Source organism: Oryctolagus cuniculus, chromosome 10 (genome assembly GCF_051225735.1).
Source record: "Oryctolagus cuniculus isolate XC-2025 breed Fujian yellow rabbit chromosome 10, ASM5122573v1, whole genome shotgun sequence".
In the NCBI taxonomy this organism is placed as follows: domain Eukaryota; kingdom Metazoa; phylum Chordata; class Mammalia; order Lagomorpha; family Leporidae; genus Oryctolagus; species Oryctolagus cuniculus.
Genome location: NC_142876.1, coordinates 87500863 through 87520498, shown reverse-complemented (window position 1 = coordinate 87520498; position 19636 = coordinate 87500863). Strand labels below are relative to the sequence as shown.

General features: G+C 40.1%; 1 protein-coding gene and 1 long non-coding RNA gene across 4 annotated transcripts in view; one reads left to right on the top strand and one right to left on the bottom strand.

The window, feature by feature from the left end:
• SYNPR (synaptoporin) overlaps window positions 1–16537 on the top strand; it is a 358350-nt gene extending 341813 nt beyond the window's left edge. For all 3 annotated transcript variants that reach the window (XM_002713284.6, XM_089305467.1, XM_017343927.4), the window contains 2 exons: window positions 6477–6668; window positions 14787–16537. In XM_002713284.6, the coding sequence (XP_002713330.1) occupies window positions 6477–6668; window positions 14787–15044 (450 nt within the window). In that variant the 3' untranslated portion in view covers window positions 15045–16537. The remainder of the gene's footprint in view (window positions 1–6476; window positions 6669–14786) is intronic.
• LOC127486064 (uncharacterized) overlaps window positions 1–19636 on the bottom strand; it is a 54271-nt gene that overhangs the window by 32443 nt on the left and 2192 nt on the right. The gene's annotated exons all lie outside the window — the stretch shown is intronic.

Sequence of the window (19636 nt, the reverse complement as noted above, 5' to 3'; positions counted from 1 at the left end):
CAAAAACAAGTGTTTAGTCCAGTGGATAAAACGCACACATTCACACATCCCACATCAGAGTCTAGGGATTGTGTTCCCAGTTCCTGCTGCTGATTCCAACATCCCGCTACTGGAGACCAAGGGAGGCAGCAATGGAGGATCAATTGGTCGGGTTCTTGGATTTACTTGCTGGTTCCAGCTTTAGCCCCTGCTCTGCTATGGCTACTGAGGGCCTCTGGGGAGTGAACTACTGACTGGGAGCACTCTCACTTGCTTACTTGCATATTCTCTCTCTCTGTCTTTCTCTTTCTCTTTCTCTTTCTCTTTCTCTTTCTCTTTCTCTTTCTCTCTCTCTCTCTCTCTCTCTCTCTCTCACACACACACACACACACACATAATCAAACATTGTTAAAGGAAGGCATTAGAATTTGTTAAATAAGCATTAGACAGATTAACCCTTAAGTGAGTCTCCCCTTTACTGCTCAGATTACAAGAAAAATGTGAAAGAAGAGTGTGTTTGTCTTGGTGTAGCTCAGTGTTTTCTATTGCTGTTTCTCTGTTCCTGCCATGGCAGGCAACCCAAACTTCAGAAAATGTGGGCATAAGGAAGCCCAGTCTCTAAGGAGCCCAGTTTCCTGAATTCAAGTCTCAGCTACTTGTGACAATTTGGGTGTATCACTTAACTTCTTGCCTCCCCTTTTCTCTTCTGTAAAATGGATATAATATCTTCACCCTCACACATCTATTGTAACAAACAAGTGATCTTGCTATCAGTATGACATCCTAGTATCAGTATGGTGAGTACTTCAGATGGAATAGTGGGAAAAAAACTAACTGGACAGAACAGTGAGTTGTTCTGTTAGCCACTGCTAAGCTCTTCTCTCTTCCTGTGCCAACCCCTCTTCTCTGAGCTACTGTCTTACTATTTTGTTTCTATATTTCCTGACTCATAATTTCATTCTGGGATTTCTGGAAGTTAAATTACCAAAGTCAATCCACTACCACTGAAGATAAGAATGGCTCTTTGGACAGTTCATTTTCTGGTATAGGCTCTTGATATAAGTATCAACAACAGAAAACATAGCAAAGATAACAGATAGGCTCAATACAGTCATTAGATTGAAATACAGTGTTGGAAATACTTGTTCATAGTTATAGAAATGGAATAATTTATTGTAGTTTTCAATATCAGAGAAAGATGGAGGCAAGTTCACCTGGTTCTGAAATACAAAGTACTCTCACCAAAAATGACTCCCTCTTGAATGTGATCCAGGAGTAGCAACTTTATTATGCTAACAGAATGACATTCATTTAAAAATGAGTTTGCTAACAGTAACTTATGAGAAGTGAGGGCAACAAAATACCTCCACCAAATCAAATGGAAATAAACCACTCAGCCAACACAGAGCCAGGCTACTCCCTGTGGCAAGGAAGCAGTTTCCCAGTTCAATGAATAGATATTTCATCTGTTGCAGAAACACAGGTAGGTCACATGTCAAAGTTCTTTTAGAATGAGACCAGTAGCTCAGAGTGCCTTTATAAACCATTTAATGACCCATATGCAAATAAATCGCTTAACTTTCTTGGCTGCAATTTTCTCATGTGATATGAGGCCGATAGCACCTACTCTGACTGCTTAGGGTTTTGTAGGGAGCCACACAAATCACAATCTGGAGAGCTTTTAGGAAGCACTGAAGCCCCTTCCAAACAGCAACTTCTCCATCCTAAAAAAGTAATACAAGCAACACCAGCAGAAGCTGCCTTCAAGGGGTTAATGTACGTCCCATGAGAACCATTTATCTTCCCTGTGCACGTACTACCTCTGTTATAAAGACAAGAAGTAAAATTTGTGAACAAGGGAATCCTTGCTAGCACCATCACAATGAAGTCACTTCCCAAGTGTCAGCATTCACCTCTCCTAATACAGAAGATGCTCTTGGTCAGACCTTTAATGTGGCATAAAATAACAGCAAGGAAAAGGCTATTCCATAGCCAATTTAACTTCCAGTCTTCTGATTAAGGCAGCAAAGTACTTCATTAACAGCACTCATTAATCTCCCAGTCTAACAAACATCATATACTCCAAAGCCATGGGCAAACATCTCCAGTTATTTTTTTTACTTAGATAGCATTTATGTTTGCAGCATTTCTTCTATCAATGGGAAATATTAGTTTAACATTGACAGTAAATGTATAATTTCTAATATAAATTTGCTTATATAAAAAGCATAATTTGCTTTAAATGAAACATTAAATAATATAGAAGTCAGTAGAAATGAAAATTGTTTAGGTATTAGCAAATGAACGGAAATTTAGAGAACATCAGAGAAGCTATCTAGGGAAAATACACCAAAAAGCATCTTGCCCTCCAAATTATCAGGAGGCTTACAACATGCTGCAGCAGTCAAGCCAGATGTTAATTATAAGTAAAATATTTAACCTGCGTGGGCTTCAGTTTCCTCCTAAGTAAAACTGGAAGTCCCTAAGTTGTAAGGTTAATGATGTCTGTGAAAGTGTTCTTCATGGGTTTGATCAGTGTCCACAGGAGGCCTATGCGACAGGGGGATGGATGAAGGCAGGAACTGAAGTCCAAGAGGCAGGAATAGCAGCCAGATTATGAACCCCTGTGAACCTCAATGGGACTTTATGTTCTGGAAGGTTGGAGTCACTGGTAGTTTCTGAGTAAAAAAGTGTAGGTACAGGCTCACACTTGTGTCTTACTCTGCCCACTGTGTCGGAAGTAAATGAATGTCAGTAGTGTTCCACAGTGTTCTTTTTCATGGCTGCATGTGAGTTTCTCTGAGGCCAGACATAGAGCTAGTTGCCAACTTTTTCAATTAGTTTTCAGTGGTGTCATTTACAACCTGTTCATAGTCTCCATCTCTGTTGCATAGATATAAGTCACTTGAGGAAGATTTATAAGCATGCAAGTTCTCCATAGCATCGTACTATTTATATTACTGTTGTGGCTTTTATAGTTTCTTTTATCGGTGACATTAAAGTTTATATATAATGAACACTCATTATTCAGCACACTGGAAAGCATTTTATTGTGCTATCTCATGGGACAGATACTATCTTAGTTTACTGAGAGGTAAACTGAGGCTTTAAGGCATCTAGCAAATTGCCTCAAGCCACATGGTTAGTACACGTCAAATTGAGGACTCGAACCCAGGTCTCTATGATCACAAAGTCTGAGCCTTTAACTCAGGTAAAAGATAACTTACTACAATATATTGATCCCTCTTTTTAAGAAGTTACTACAAAATATGAAAAGATATCAGCTTCCAAAAACACCATATTTAATACAAGGGTATAGATCTGTGAATTTAATCATGATGTTGATTTACAGAAAATTATGATGATCTCAACTCCAGCATTAAAAAAAAAAAACATTTTTAGTTTGTTTTAAACAGGAACCAGACAGCAGAAGCAGTATATAAGAGTCAAGCACATAGCCTTGGCGGCAGATGGCCAGACTTAGAATCTTGGCTCCTTCACTTCCTAACTCATGGCATTGCACACTGTATTTAACCTCTTTCTGCCTTAGTTTCCTCAGTTTTAAAATAGAAACAGGATTAGCATGTTCCACAGTGCTGTTGTCAAGATCAAATGAGTTAACACATGTGAACTTGAAATAACACTTAGCACATAGTAAGTGGTCAGTAAATCTTATGTACTGTTAGTATTTCAACATTAAATTTAACAATGCAGACATAATTTTTTCAATTTTCAACTGAATGATCTTCACAAGATTTTATTCTTATTTCTCATCTGGATGGCTTTTTAAGACTCTATCTGACTATGATGACTATGAATAATGGCAGTCACTGTTTTATAGTTTAAATTATATAGTAACTATGAACCCTATAAAATATGTAAAATTGGAAGAATAGAGTTACAAGAAATGATACATGACAAAAGAGGATATGGAAGATATGTTTACAGTGATTAAATATTGTTCAATATATACATGTATTGAAACATAACACAATACCCCATAAATAAATAAAAATTTTGTCAGTTAAATTTTTTAAATTATTAAGAGGCAAGAATCCATATTTTATATTTATTCCTCTAACGCCTTGCTTAATACCTGGCACATTAATCACAAATTAAAGTTTGAATGAATGCATGGATAAATAAATGAAATAAGGTACCAGACTGCACATGAACAGAAAGTAGTGATTTCGGAGTCAGTCTGGCTTCACTATTTATAACTAGTCTTCCAATTTCTATTTCAAACCTAACACTTGAGTTTCTTTATTCCAATGCTTATTAATATTGAAACAACTGTAGATAATTGCTTTTTTACTTGTTTTGTTTATACCTCTACCTCATTTCAGAAAACAGTGAAGATGACATACAAGGATATGTAAAACCCAAGATGGATTAATTAACAATGAAGCAGAGGCCGGCACCGCGGCTCACTAGGCTAATCCTCCGCCTAGCGGCGCCGGCACACCGGGTTCTAGTCCCGGTCGGGGCGCCGGATTCTGTCCCAGTTGCCCCTCTTCCAGGCCAGCCCTCTGCTGTGGCCAGGGAGTGCAGTGGAGGATGGCCCAGGTGCTTGGGCCCTGCACCCCATGGGAGACCAGGAAAAGCACCTGGCTCCTGGCTCCTGCCATTGGATCAGCGCGGTGCGCCGGCCGCAATGCGCCGGCCGCGGCGGCCATTGGAGGGTGAACCAACGGCAAAGGAAGACCTTTCTCTCTGTCTCTCTCTCTCACTGTCCACTCTGCCTGTCAAAAAAAAAAAAAAACAATGAAGCAGAAAAACAATTTTAATTTTTAAAAAATGAAGAGGGAAGGCCAAGGGAAAAGAAGTATGGGCATATATAGCAAAGTAAAAAATAAGGTTAAACTGCCAATGCCAAACTCTTTACCTAGAATAGAGTAAACTTTGTATAAAGTTAAGTGAAAATAGATCTTAGTGAAAAACAGGACTGGGAACAGGAGAGCAAAGAGGAAGAGGGGTAGGAGTGTGGGTTGGAGGGTGGGTAGAAGGGAAAGAATCACTCTGTTTCTGAATTTGTATTTATGAAAAGCATGCAAATTAATTAATAAAAATGCCAATGTCATAAAAACTAGGATTTAGTCATGAACTGGTCCTCAATGGTACAGAGCCAACGCGATGTAACCAGTGAGTTACATAATCCATGACCACCACTAGATGAAAAGAGACCAATCATTCACACAATTCAGCTTCTTCTGCAAGTAGAGCCTCCAGGGCACTCGCCAGGAAGGTCAAACCTAACCAGCACGGGGCACAACAGCAGCGTGACAGCTAAAAGCTCTCTGCCTATAGGTCATGAGAGTCTAATGCCAAGGTCTTCAATGATATCATGAGGACAGGGTAACCTGAACAAGTCCCGGTCATCATGCTCTTGAGTGAGAAACAAACACACCATGCTTTCTACTTGAGGCACTGATTTAAAATAAAGGAGCAGCCCATTTCTATCGATGCATCAGACTTCATGGTTTCTTTCCACACCATCGTGAAGCAGCACACAACATGTGTCCAGTAGCTGAATATAAATATAGGTGATCTGGAAAATTGTCCTAGTCAGTGAAACATACTCTGCTTACCCCTTAGAAAGTGACTTCCACTAGCCACCTCTTGGAATCAACAGGAAGCTATGGAATTAGCCCCCTCTGGAAGTACACAGATGCTGGTTCTCTGAAATGGTCATTGCCTTACATACAGAAATATTGTATGATGTGGGCCAAGAAACTTGTTTCCCCTGCACACACAACAGGTGGCTTTGATGCCAAACACATCAGACTTCAACTCTGGCTCCACCACTTTCTATGTGTTACCTTATGTAGCTGAGCCTCAGTTTCTCTATCTTTAGAATGGATGTTATATATAACTACATAAAAGGATTATAATAAGGAAAATTTTACTTAAAACTTCTCATCCATGGTAAGCACTTAGAACACATAGCTATTATTGTCTCCCACCTTTTTAAACACATCTGCAGGCATTGCAATAAATAACTTGTAGGTTTGCTGAATTAAAAAGTGAATAAATGAGTAAGTAGTGACATCCAGAAGTGTTTAACAACTGGTAAGTCTCTCTACATATTTGAGATCATGACAGCATTTTAGTTAAGTGGTTGGACTCAGTATTGGATCCCAATACATTCCCTGCCTATCTTTCATGTTCTAGACATGTTGTTCAACTGTTTTCTGAGTTTGTAATCTACAAATAGGATGATGGTAAAAACTCCCTGACAGGATGCTATGAGAAAATTAGATTATGGTTATCATGTCCTTAGCATTACTCCTGGGACATAATAAGCATTGAATAAACACTACAATTATTTATATACAAGTATCATAAACCTTCTGTTCTTTGTTTTTCATCATGTTTCCTCTATTCCAATGTTACAGAATATTCTAAGTTTCCAAAAGGCCAAATAAGTACATAAACTTAACCATTTGCTTTTAGAATTCATGTTCCCCTTTGCTGTTTGCTCTCTTCTGTTTCTGTAGGACTTCATCGTCACCGTAGTCTTTTCCTTCCTGTGGTTGGTGGGTTCATCTGCTTGGGCGAAAGGACTATCTGATGTCAAAGTTGCAACAGACCCCAAGGAAGTCTTATTACTGATGTCAGCTTGCAAACAGCCATCCAACAAATGCATGGCTGTCCACAGCCCTGTCATGTCCAGCCTCAACACTTCCGTGGTGAGTAGGCTTGCATGTGTGCTTTCCTTCCCAAATCTCTGTGTGTCAAAGGAGTAAGACTAGTATCTCAGAAGTCATCTTGGAAATTTCTGCCTCCAAAACTAGACCTCTCAAAGAGGTGATCTTTCACCTCAGGTGCAATGTGATGCTTTGGCCTTCAAATTCTTTATTGTGAGAAGCCGTAGACTTGAATGCCACCCATTGCAGAGTTCTTAATGAGTACACAGCAGGTATTAGCAGCTGCTGTTTAGATAACAGTCAAGTCAAAATTTCCAGCCAGAAGCAAATGTAAAATCTGAGCTTTAATCCTGAAGCTTGTCAGAGAAGTTGAAAGGACTATGTGATGGCAATAGAAGTCTATTCCTGGGAAGAAACATGAAGCCACATGTAGATCACACCTTATTGATTAAAGAAAAAAACACAGACCTAGTAGGCTACAAAAAGAAATACAGTACATGGTATTAAAAGGTACTTCTAGTGGTTATGGTAATGTATTTTTGTCTTCTCTGTGCTCCCAGTTTAATTACTTGATGATTTTAGAAGATCGGCATTATAGTAGTTGAACAAAGTCAAATATTATTAACAAGTATTTAGCTCTAACAAAGAGAGACAAGCTGACACCAGGGACACTAAATTGGATTCTTAATTTATAAGTGTTAAAACTTGTGTTATTCTAAAAAGAGAAGCTCTCTCTCACAAAGACATAAACTGTAGTGGCCGGGAAAAGCAGCAGTCATCAACAGATACAAGGCTCAACCATGTTTGTTGAAGCAACAGCATTCTTAAGTAAACCCTAAGAAAAAATTATCTTTTCTTCAAGGTTAGCCTGTGTTTGTACAGCTTTCTCAAATTCAATCTGGGAAGACAGTTAAGAAAGGGGAAAATGTTTCTACTCTGGTCCTGATGACTTGACTGAATCCTGCCTTGGTGAGATGGTAACCATGGAAATAAACTATATACGAGGGTCTCGAAACTTTTTATTAACTATTGGCCATATATGCATATGAATAGTTCAAGGTATGCATTAACAAATATAGTTATTATTCTGTCATTTGTTTCTGGACAGTGTTTAATAGAAGCTATTGTCACTCTGATCTCAAAGCATAAAGGGACAAAAATCAAATTACTTGATGTATCTCTTAGTCCAATCATCTCCTAATAAATTATGAGACCCTGTATGTTCCCTTTAATTCCACTTCTGATATCTCTAATAAACTTTAGATTAAAATAGGAATTATGAGTGAAAAACAAAATGATGTGCTTGTAAAACCAAAAAGAGAGTCATATTAAAATCAAATCATATGTTGTGCTTGTAGGTATGTATCTATGTCCCTGAAGAGCCTTTTAGTTCCTTGTGACAGGAAACTCCTTTCCAACTGGTCAAAGTAAAACAATCCGGTATTGGTGAAATTTGTTCTTTGCACCCTTCTAGTACCAGTATCTGTATGCCCTGTATTTGGATTGCAAGTCACAGAAACTGACTCTGACTTTGTCAGGGTGAAAAGTTCTTTGGGAAGCTATCAGGGAGCTCATCAATTTGATGTAACCTGAAGAAACAGGCTCTAAAAAAATCAGAATCTAGAGCAGATCCAGGGTTCTAGGTGTAAGGTAGCATACAGCTCTTCAAGACGTCCCTATTGCGAAGCAAGTTTTACCTAACCTTGTATTACTCTGCTCTAGAGGCAGGGATCTGGGAGCAAGCTCAAGACATTGGATTGCAACTTGGCTCTGCAAAGGAGATCAGGGGAAAGCTTATTAGCCAAAACACAACTTGTTCTTTTTCGTGACAACTTGTTTGTCTTCAACTCATTGAGCCAGCTTATGCAAACAGAAATAATTGGAAAGAAATGTTTGAAATGTGTCTTCCCAGGGCAGAACCCAGGGCCAGGAACTGGACATCCATCAAAAAATTGGACTGTTCTCACCTTCCATTCTTCTTTACTGTTTCTGCTCATCTGTCTCTTCATCTGTTAAAATACTCCCTTTTCAGATACAATTTTATCTCTTTTTCTATAAATACAGAAGATAGCTTCTCTAAAGTTTATAATATTGTAAGTTTTTAAAGAAACATGTTGTAATTAACTAAAATAGCTGAGGTCCAATTCCAAATTTCTTGACGACAGAAACTCATTGACCCACCTTAGGCCAAGTGTCTACCTTGGTCTTATCAGTTATGGCTAAAAAGCTTGGGGAATCATGTAGTCAAAGCATTCATCCAAAGAACCCACCTTTTTGGGCAAAGTTTTAGAGAAGGAGCCAGACACATCCACAATAGATGTTCTCTACAAGTAAATGGAAGTAATGATCTCATTTTCTACCACTGGTAACAAATGTACTTTCTTCAAAGTACTTTGGCTTCTGAAAGCTCACAATAAAATAAAATGTAGATGAGCTAGCCAGTTTCTACAAACATGGGCAGCTGAGTTTCAGGGGCTTGTTTAAGATTTCCTGAGTAGTTATAGCCATGCTTGAGCTACAGGCAAATTCGCCTAATGCTCTTGCCACTCAAATAAGGGCACAGTTTCCTCCTTACCTGGACCAAGATTTGGCTTTGCTACTCAAAACTATAATTGGCTGTCCTTAAACAAAATAATTAAGCTCTCTAAACTTTAGTTTAATCCCCTGTAAAATGAGGGTAATTATAGAACAGACCTCAAGACTGTTGAAAGGATTCAGTGAAATAAGCCGTGAAAACCCCTTGTCATGGTGCCCACCACAGGACCAAAGCTCATTATGTATTAACTGGAACCTGCGAGTGAAATGTACTCATTTTCTGAAATGTCATACAGTGTTAGATCCCAGAGAGGCGTGGGATTGAGAGAGCCTCTAAATCTTTGTTTTGATGGTTCACTGACATAACTATTTTTGTATATAATTTATTTGGCTGCTTCTCTGGCTTCACAACAGGCAATCTAGACACATCTCTTTGGCTAATGTAGATTTCATCTACCCATTCCTTCTCCTGGTATGTATAGTTTCTTTCCATCTTTCTTTCTATTGTCCTCACATCTGAGTTCAATCAAAATCCTCACCTTGACTTTCTTTGCAACAAAATGGCATGGAAAGTCAAGGGCCCATGTGCCTTAAAATACTGCAGCCAAGAGCAGTCTGATTGATATTTCTATGCTGACCATGGAGTAAGAAATCATTGTTCCTTAAATGTGCCCACTGAAATGTTTTATTTGTGTTTCTATTTTTAGTTGCATTTACCCAATGTCTAGGTTCCTCTTGAGGCTATCATTTTTAAAATCAAGTATCATAGGGAAAATGAAGAGTTCAAAAGATAATAATCTGGCAAAATTATAGTCCAGATAGAGTCATCCCTTCCTATGTGAAAAGACTCCTTGCTAATTTTCCCACTCATGTCTTGATAAATACTTATAAAGGCACAATTTATTTAGTATCTCCCCTTTAATGGAAAATATCCTAGTTACTACACACATGGTTCAAAGGTTCTGTATCTAAGTTACATTTTGGTCTGTGATTAGCTTGTTAGTTTTGGTCAAGCAACTGTTAAATTTTATGTTTTCCATCACTCTCTGCAAGTAGCCTATGGAATGGCACAAAATAGGCCAAAACAGGCTCTCAGTTAATATTAAAGGAAAGAGGAAGGGAATAGAAAAGAAGGAGTAGAAAAGAAGGAAGTGAAGAAGGACAGGAAGTCTAGATAAACCAGTGTTCAGATAAACTAGATTCCGTTACATCAGCAGAGGCATAGTGACTCTGTTCTGGGCATTGTCATCTCTTGACAATCTGTCCTATCACAGCTCCACTTCAGTTTATACTGCAGCAAAATAGTCAATGAAATGCAACTCACAAACATTTTTTAGAAATGGATTTAGAGGATCAGTTCACATTCAATATGTTTGTCCTTTGTCTAACACTGTTTGGCTACTTTACACATGATCTCTTGAATTGTCCCACTATCCCGTAAGAAATTACTGTCTTCTTTTTATAAACAGAGAAACAAAACTGAAGTCTTGAGATTAAATCCTTTGTACAGGGTCATAGAGAAAGAATACAGTGCCTCAGCCACTATAATTCCAAAGCCCATGGAAATTATTCCAAAACTCAAAGACACCCAGTATGCTGTAATCCACCTACTGCTTAAATATCGATATACTTTAGTAAATGGCCCCTGATAAAAGTCCCACAACTTGACTGCACAAGAAGCCCTCCTCACTCCCAAAACAGCACTCTCCAGACCACCTCACCATCCAAAAACTAAGGGATTAATTTTGACTCAGCAAGGAACTTTCCAACACCTGCTATAGAACTATGAGGACTGTCCAAGTCTATTTTGAATGCTCTGTGTCATGCTAAAGAGGTATTAAATATTCTTTGTATTACACTTTTGTTATCTGTCTCCAGTAGGGGGCTGTTCAGTTAGAATAGATATTATTTTAAAAAATAAGAAAAATATGCCAGCACCGTGGCTCGCTGGGCTAATCCTCTGCCTGCGGCGCCGGCACTCTGGGTTCTAGTCCCGGTTGGGGTGCCGGTTCTAGACCCGGTTGCTCCTCTTCTAGTCCAGCTCTCTGCTGTGGCCCAGGAAGGCAGTGGAGGATAGCCCAAGTGCTTGGGCCCCTGCACCCATGTGGGAGACCAGGAGGAAGCACCTGGCTCCTGGCTTCAGATTGGCACAGCATGCCAGCCGTAGCGGCCATTTTGGGGGTGAACCAATGGAAGGAAGACCTTTCTCTCTGTCTCTCTCTCTAACTCTGCCTGTCAAAAAGAAAAAAAAAGAAAAATAACAAATGCTGGTGAGGATGCATATAAAGGTAAATTCTTACTCATCTATGGTGACAATGTGTATTAGTATAGTCATTATGGAGAATGGTATGGAGATTTCCAAAACTGCTATATGATCCATCAGTCTCACTACTGGGTATATATCTGTAGGAAAGAAAAATCAGGATGTTGAAGAGATATTTGCACACCCTCATTCATTGTCACACAATTCACAATAGCTGAAATATGAACTCAACCTCAGTGTACATGCAGAGATAAATGGATAGAGAAATGTGATATATATATCTCTCTCTATAGATGTGTACATACACTCAGTGGACTATTTGTTCATGAAAATAATAAAATTCGGTAATTTTTCAATTTTTAGATTTTTTATGTTAATATAGTGCTTGTACATAGTGCTTGTACATTCTTAAGAGGTACCGTGCAATATTTCAACACTTGTATACAGCATAAACTAATCAAATCCAGTAATTAGCATTTCCATTTCTCCTTTTCTTTAGGTTTGGAGCCTCCCAGCTCCTCTCTTCCATTGCCATATACAGTCTATCATACATTATCGCAAACTATAAGCACTCCACTCTGCTGTTGAACACTAAAATCTATTTTACCTGTGTTTGGGGGCCTGACAGCCAACATTCCTCCATCCTCCTTCCCTCCACCCTTCCCAGTCTCTAGTAATCCTCATTCTAAGTTTAGGTTGACTTTTTAAACTTGACATATGAGAGAGATTATGTGATATTTATCTTTCTGTGTCTGAAATCCTGTCATTTGCAGCAACAGGGATGGAACTGGCGGACATTATGTTAAGGGAAATAGACCAGGCACACCCACAAAAAAATAAATAGGACATGTTCTTATTCATAATGAGAAGCTTAGCAAGTTGGTGTCATAGAAGTAGAAAGTAGAATAGTCATTACACAGACTGGTAAGGGAATGAGTAAAGGGGCATAGAGAGAGGTTGGCAGTTGGGTAAAAAATATGGTTAGATAGGAGGAAAAAATTCTAATGTTCTGTAGCACATTAGGGGACTGTAGTTAACAATGACTTATTAAAGGTGTGAAAACTATAGCCGGCGTCGCGGCTCACCAGGCTAATCCTCCACCTTGTGGCGCCGGCACACCGGGTTCTAGTCCTGGTCGGGGCGCCGGATTCTATCCCGGTTGCACCTCTTCCAGGCCAGCTCTCTGCTGTGGCCCAGGAAGGCAGTGGAGGATGACCCAAGTGCTTGGGCCCTGCACCCCATGGGAGACCAGGAAAAGCACCTGGCTCCTGCCATCGGATCAGCGCGGTGCGCCGGCCACAGCACGCCAGCCGCGGCAGCCATTGGAGGGTGAACCAACGGCAAAGGAAGACCTTTCTCTCTGTCTCTCTCTCTCAATGTCCACTCTGCCTGTCAAAATAAATAAATAAATAAATAGGTGTGAAAACTAAAAAAAGAACTTAGAATGTTCCCAACACAGTGCACATTTTTTACATGTATCAGAATAACACTCTGTGCATCCTAAACATGTGTGTATAATTATTATGTGTCAATTAAAAATAATATCAATAAATTGAGGGCTGTTAAAACAGACAGCCTGTGGCTGATTCCCAAGCCAACCCCCAGCCTTGATCAAAGCTGCAGGACAAGCCACATCCTGAGGGCCTCTGTTTGGACCATTTGCATGGCCAACAATTCTTCTTCCACCAAACACAAGGCCCTGGGAAAGCTCTGTCCTCTCAATCACCTTCTGCAGAGTAAGAAGAAATTCGATGGGCAAATCCCACGCCTTTCCTTGAAAAAAAAAGACATTTTATATCTCTTGGAATCTATACTTCTCCCATAGTCGGTTTCACAGTTCACTTTTAAAGTGAGAAGCAAGAAAGTACAACTCTGCAGAGACTCGTGTTCCACATACAAGAGCAGTTTTAAAAATTCATAGAAAATTGGATTAAAACAGTTGGTTTTGGTGTAAAAAAATACCTCTGAAGGCCGGCGCCGCGGCTCACTAGGCTAATCCTCCGCCTAGCGGCGCCGGCACACCGGGTTCTAGTCCCGGTTGGGGCGCCGGATTCTGTCCCGGTTGCCCCTCTTCCAGGCCAGCCCTCTGCTGTGGCCAGGGAGTGCAGTGGAGGATGGCCCAGGTGCTTGGGCCCTGCACCCCATGGGAGACCAGGAAAAGCACCTGGCTCCTGGCTCCCGCCATCGGATCAGCGCGGTGCGCCGGCCGCAGCGCGCCGGCCGCGGCGGCCATTGGAGGGTGAACCAACGGCAAAGGAAGACCTTTCTCTCTGTCTCTCTCTCTCACTGTCCACTCTGCCTGTCAAAAAATAAAAAAATAAATAAAATAAATAAAATAAATAAAAAAACCTCTGAAATCCATGCCTAACTTTTTTTTTGACAGGCAGAGTTAGACAATGAGAGAGAGAAAGAGAGAGAGCGAGAAAGGTTTTCGTTCCATTGGTTCACTTCCCAAATGGCTGCTACGGCTGGCGTGCTGTGCCGATCCGAAGCCAGGAGCCAGGTGCTTCCTCCTGGTCTCCCATGGGGTGCAGGGCCCAAGCACTTGGGCCATCCTCCACTGCCTTCCTGGGCCACAGCAGAGAGCTGGACTAGAAGAGGAGCAACTGGGTCTAGAACCGGCACCCCAACCGGGACTAGAACCCAGAGTGCCGGCGCCGCAGGTGGAGGATTAGCCTAGTGAGCCACAGTGCCAGCCATGCCTAGCTTTTTTATAATATGCATTTCCATGAACATTTTTAAAGGCCCTGGAGTGTTATCATGTAGGTGTTTATCTATATACTACTTGAATGAATCTTAATGTTTTTATTTAAATTAAATGTAATTACAATAGACAGAAGTCTACTAGCCATAAAGATAAGTTAACATTATAAATAGATGTATCACATTAAAACAAAAATATTTAGCCCTGTACTACCTGAAAATATTCTTACACACTCTGAGCGATGTCCTACTTGGGAAGGTAAGCATGGCTTTGGTAAGAACCCAAACTGTGGAGTCAAAAGAGTTTGAATTCCAAATCTACCAATTCCTGTGACCTGGAACCAGATTATTTTCCTTGTTGCACCTCAGTTTCCATACCTTTACTATGGGTATAATAATAGCACCTTCCTCTAATCCTGACTCTTAAACTCAGTGAATTGATATATAATATCTTCCATGGAGTGTCTGACCAGGAACATGCATTCAATCAAAGCTATATGTTGTAAATGAGAGAGTGGTTCCAAAAGAAATATTTGAACTGGACTCAACACTAAAGTGATAAGTGGCCTTCAGATGATGGAGGATTTTTCTGGAATGGAGATTCTTTCCCTTGGGTCACTGTCTAGTCAGTCAACTCATTTGCTTTGATTCTCTTTCAGGTCTTTGGATTCTTGAACTTCATCCTCTGGGCTGGAAACATATGGTTTGTTTTCAAGGAGACTGGCTGGCATTCCTCTGGACAGCGGTATCTTTCCGACCCCATGGAGAAACACTCCAGCAGCTATAGTCAGGGTGGTTACAACCAAGATAGCTATGGGTCAAGTGGTGGGTATAGCCAGCAGGCCAGGTTGGAGCCATCCTCAGAGGAGTTTGGCCAGCAGCCTAGTGGTCCTACTTCCTTTACTAATCAGATTTAAAAGAGCAGCATTTGTATTCTTCTGGAGATAGCCTCACCACTTTCCATTTTAGTGGCAGAAGAATTTTTTATGAGTTTCGATCAATTATTAATGCAGAGAGTGTGGAATGTAAATCAGAGAGCTGTGGTCCTCATTAAGGCAGAAAGGCCTGGGTCGTGATAAATGGTACTTAGAGGTGAGACTACATAAGGAAATATATTATTAATCATAGACAGCTAATTGGAGAGAATACCTTGTTATATACACAGATACTTTTATGTCATTTTGTATGTGTGTAGAGATAGTAAGAGCATTTTGTAGCTTCAAGTCTCTAGTATGTAATATGCATAAAGTAAATTAAATAGCACTGAGTTTTCCTATGCATTTTGATGCAAAAGATGTTTTAAGGATTCCTAAAAGACAATTTGGTGTATCACAACATGCATGCATTATTTTTTAGTTTTAGGCCTTGTAGGATTGTGCATCTCTAAATATTTGTTTCAGACAATTACTCTGTGTTTTTTACTTGATCAATCAGTGCTTAAATGATTTAATGCATGAATAAGCGTTTTCTCACACAATGAACATTTCAACTGTATTTATTAAAATTTTCCAGTCTGCACCCTGAATTTGTTAAATGAATGTTTAAAGTAAACAGATTCACTACTTTATATACTTTACGAGTTGTCTCTTTGGCTTTACCAAGTTTCTGAATGCATTGTAACTAAGGTTTCGGGGATATTGTCCTATTAGTAGATATACAGTGAAATATATATATATATAGTAATTGCCCAGTATCTATCCTATTTACTTAACTAAATATTTACATTCTTTTAACTTTCTATGGTGTTTTGTGACTTTTATTCTGTGGACCATAAAATTTAAGACCCAGTAATTGTTTGTGTTTATGTAGAATAATGGAGATGCAGATACAGATACTGTGGTCAAGAATTGCTATGAGGATAAAATAAAATTAAAAATAAATTAATTAATTAATAAAAAAAGAATTGCTTTGAGGAAGCATCAACCTATAAAGGTTATTCTGTAAAACCTACACTACCAGCTAAATGTTTAAATCCTATTTATTTCTAAAGCTAACATGTTTCTAAATCTAATTATTGGAAATTCTCAAGTCACAGCTCAGCTTACTAATTCTGATTGGAATGTAGCCTATAAATTAGAAGTGGCTTCCTTGTGCCATTCTGTATCCCTAAGAGGATTCTCACAGAATATTCCCAAGAATGTATTCATTATCAAGAAAATGCCAATCTTCAGCTCTTTGTTTTAACTCAATTGAAACACAAAGGCCCAATAGGAGGGAAAACAGAGCATCTGTATTTCCAGATCCAAGTCGTTACTGATGTGTAAACTCTTTGTGTGATCTGTGATGTTGGAAGCATTTTAGCACAAAGCAATCTCGTGTCTTAGATGATATGTGTAAACAGTTTCTATATCCTGTTGGATAGGCCTGTATTGTGATATCTATTTGACCTTAATAAAGTTATTGCATACAATATTGACTGGATGATGAAGAATTACAATGACAGAACCTGGTAAGCTTTAACCAGGAAAGAAAAAAGGTAAAATATACAGTGGTTCTAATCTCTTCCCCTGTCTTTGTTCAGTGAACCTACTGCTGCTCATTCATTCATTCCACCACTCTAAGACCTCCTGCACACTCAATGCTAATCAAATCACCAGGGATAAAATAGCACAAGTAGAATGAGGCCATATAAATTAACAGCTTCAGACCTAAGGACTGCAAAGAGTTTAACAGAACATGTGGGAGAGGAAGATGTCCCAGGTGGAGGAGAGCCTGCAAGAGTTGGATATGCAGAGTTGCCTGAATATAATAAGCAAGGGTGGTTTTGAAAGAGATGAGATGATGATGGGCAGGTGCACGATTGAAACTTGCTTGGACATCATGACCTGAAATTCTGCCTTTATGCTAAAGAAACTAATGGAAAGCATTAAAAGATTTTTTTAAGCAGAGAGAAATGATGACAATAGCATGTTCAAAGGATTTCAGTACTGAGAATTGAGGAGGAGGAGAAGGGGGTATGGGTAACCTGAGGATGAGGAAATAAACCTTAACTCCTAGTAGCTGTGAGGCAGAGGGCTAGCAATGGGAGAGGAGAACTGACATGAGCTCTCCCTCCCTGGTTCCCTCCCCTGCTCATTTGCTGGGGTAGTGGCTGTCCAGGAGGAGAACATGACCTCTGCTTCACAAACTCCCATGAGCTCTTAAACTAGAGAAATCCTTAAAATCAGCAGTGATTTTCACCAGACTTAGCACTTCCAAAATACACAGGTGCTGTGACGTATGGAAAGACATTGCATCTAGCCTGCCACAGACTTACAACAGAGAGCGGCTGTAACCCAATGGGGATTTCACTGAACTGGCTTCATTCATTCTGGTTTCAAGAGCAGAGCGTAAATTTGACCTTGTGGAAAAGGGAGGTGATGGGTGGAGTGGGCAAGCCCGGATCTGTGTATTCAACAACCCATTTCGGAAGCTTGGCTTCACTACTCACCAGTTGAGTTTTTGGATTTGACTTCACTTTCTTAAGTGTTCCTTTGGGAGGAGATATACGATGTGGGTAAGAAGGGTGGGCTCTGAGATCTGCTGTCTGTGTTAGAACCTCTGCACTGCCATTTACCCAACATTCCTCTTTCTTCTCCATCAGTGCTCCCTCCAAAACCCAGGACCCACTGGCCTGCCTTCTCTCTTCTCTTCCTGCCTTCCCTCCCCCTTTCTTCCCTTTGATTCTTTTTTCCTTCTATCTTCTGCTTTTGTTTGTTTTTAGTCCAGAAACTTTCATGAAGTCACAGCCAACAGGCAAGCACTGCTTGGGAAGCAGGCAAGTTAACAGCCCAGGAGATCACCTTCAACCACTGGGGGATGTGGGCAGGGCAATGAATGCCTCTGGCAAGATACTTAACCTCTCATTCATTCCACTGCACATCTTATCTGCCTCTTAGAATTAGGATCAAGCAGCTTCTAGCTCACAGCAGGAACTGTCTGGATTTGGGGTCTTCTAACATCAGAGCCAAAGACAAGGGCTTGGCTCCAAGTGGTTTGCTTAGGAGACAATTCCAGAATGCAGGGGTGAGTGAGTGAGTGGGGAGAACGAGACAGGCAAGGAGGGAAAGTCAATAAAATGGTGTGCTCCTGCTGTTGCTGGTAAAGGCAGGAAGAAATCAATCCTTTCATCATCTCTAAGAGTATTCAGAATATATCTGGCAATTTCCCATCAAGGGACAGGAGTTTTCATCTCCTAACCCCCAGGCCCAATTGGTTGAGCTGTCCAAAGTGAAGGTAACTTTCCCAAATTTCCCAATTGCACTTGCCCTTGAACAGATCAGGCCCCTAGCTCTTCAGATAAATAAAAGCCTTGGGTGCTAACATCTATTAGGCAGAAGGATAGTAGAAGGGAGACAGCCTCAGTCTTATCACCATGCTCCTCTCCCCCATTTGTCTTGGAAGGTGCATGCTTCCCTTCTATCGGTGGCTAAAATTAGAGGCTGGCCAAGGGAAAGAAACACAAAGTCTTAAAATCACTCATTGAAGTGATCATTGAATATCACTATTAGTCTGTAAAATGGAACTGCAGATAATCCCACATCATGAGGTAGGACAAGAATCAATCCACCCTTGTGTGAGAAATGTTAATTAACTGCGTAGCACACAGCACAGGGAGTTGGTACAATAGTTGGCTTTCGTCACTAAAACAAATGTCTGAAAGAAGCTATTTATAAAGGAAGAAGATCTAAAACAGGATGATCACAGTTTTGGAGGTTGAGGATCCAAAAATGGGTGGCCCTACTGGGCAGGCATCTGAAAAGGGTAGCAGATGTTAAATGCATGTAAAGAAAGGATTACATGTTGAGCCAGACAGCAGAGAAAGCCACTGGGCCCAGGATACTCCTTTATAACCAATTCTTCTACAAGAACTACAGTCTGATACACCCTCAATGACCTAAGGACCTTTCAATGGGCCCACCTGCTAAACACCTGATACAAACCATCATAATTGGGTCAAGAATTCCCCTTTAAGCAATAACTATTAACATAAGACTTTGGGAACCAAGTCTTCGGCACACGAGCTTTTGGGAAAACACCAGAGTTAATATCCAAATCATATCAGTATGATATTGAACAGTGAGGATCTATACACACTTCTTAAGTAAACCTGAGTTTTTACAAGTCAAATTTCTAATTGTACTAAGGTGAGCAAAGTAAAGTCTCTAACATCTTTGCAACTAACACAGGAAGTTGAAAGATACAAATAGCAGGCAAGTAAATCAGCAAAATACACAAGAATAAATTTTGATAAATGCTATGAAGGAAAGAAACAAGGCCAAGTGTAGGGAGGAATGGGATAAGGCTGACAGTGAAACCCAGTCTCAAGTGATAACATTCCAACTGAGAAGTGAAGACATGAGCTAGTAAGGAGTCCATCCTGGGCAGAACATTTCAGGCACAGGGAAGACTTCATCCAAGGACCTAAGGTGGAAGATCACTCAGTACCTTCTCAAGACTTATAAGGATAAAGCTAGTAGGACCGGAACACACAAGAGAGGATCGGGGTTATGAGAGACTATGGAGATCA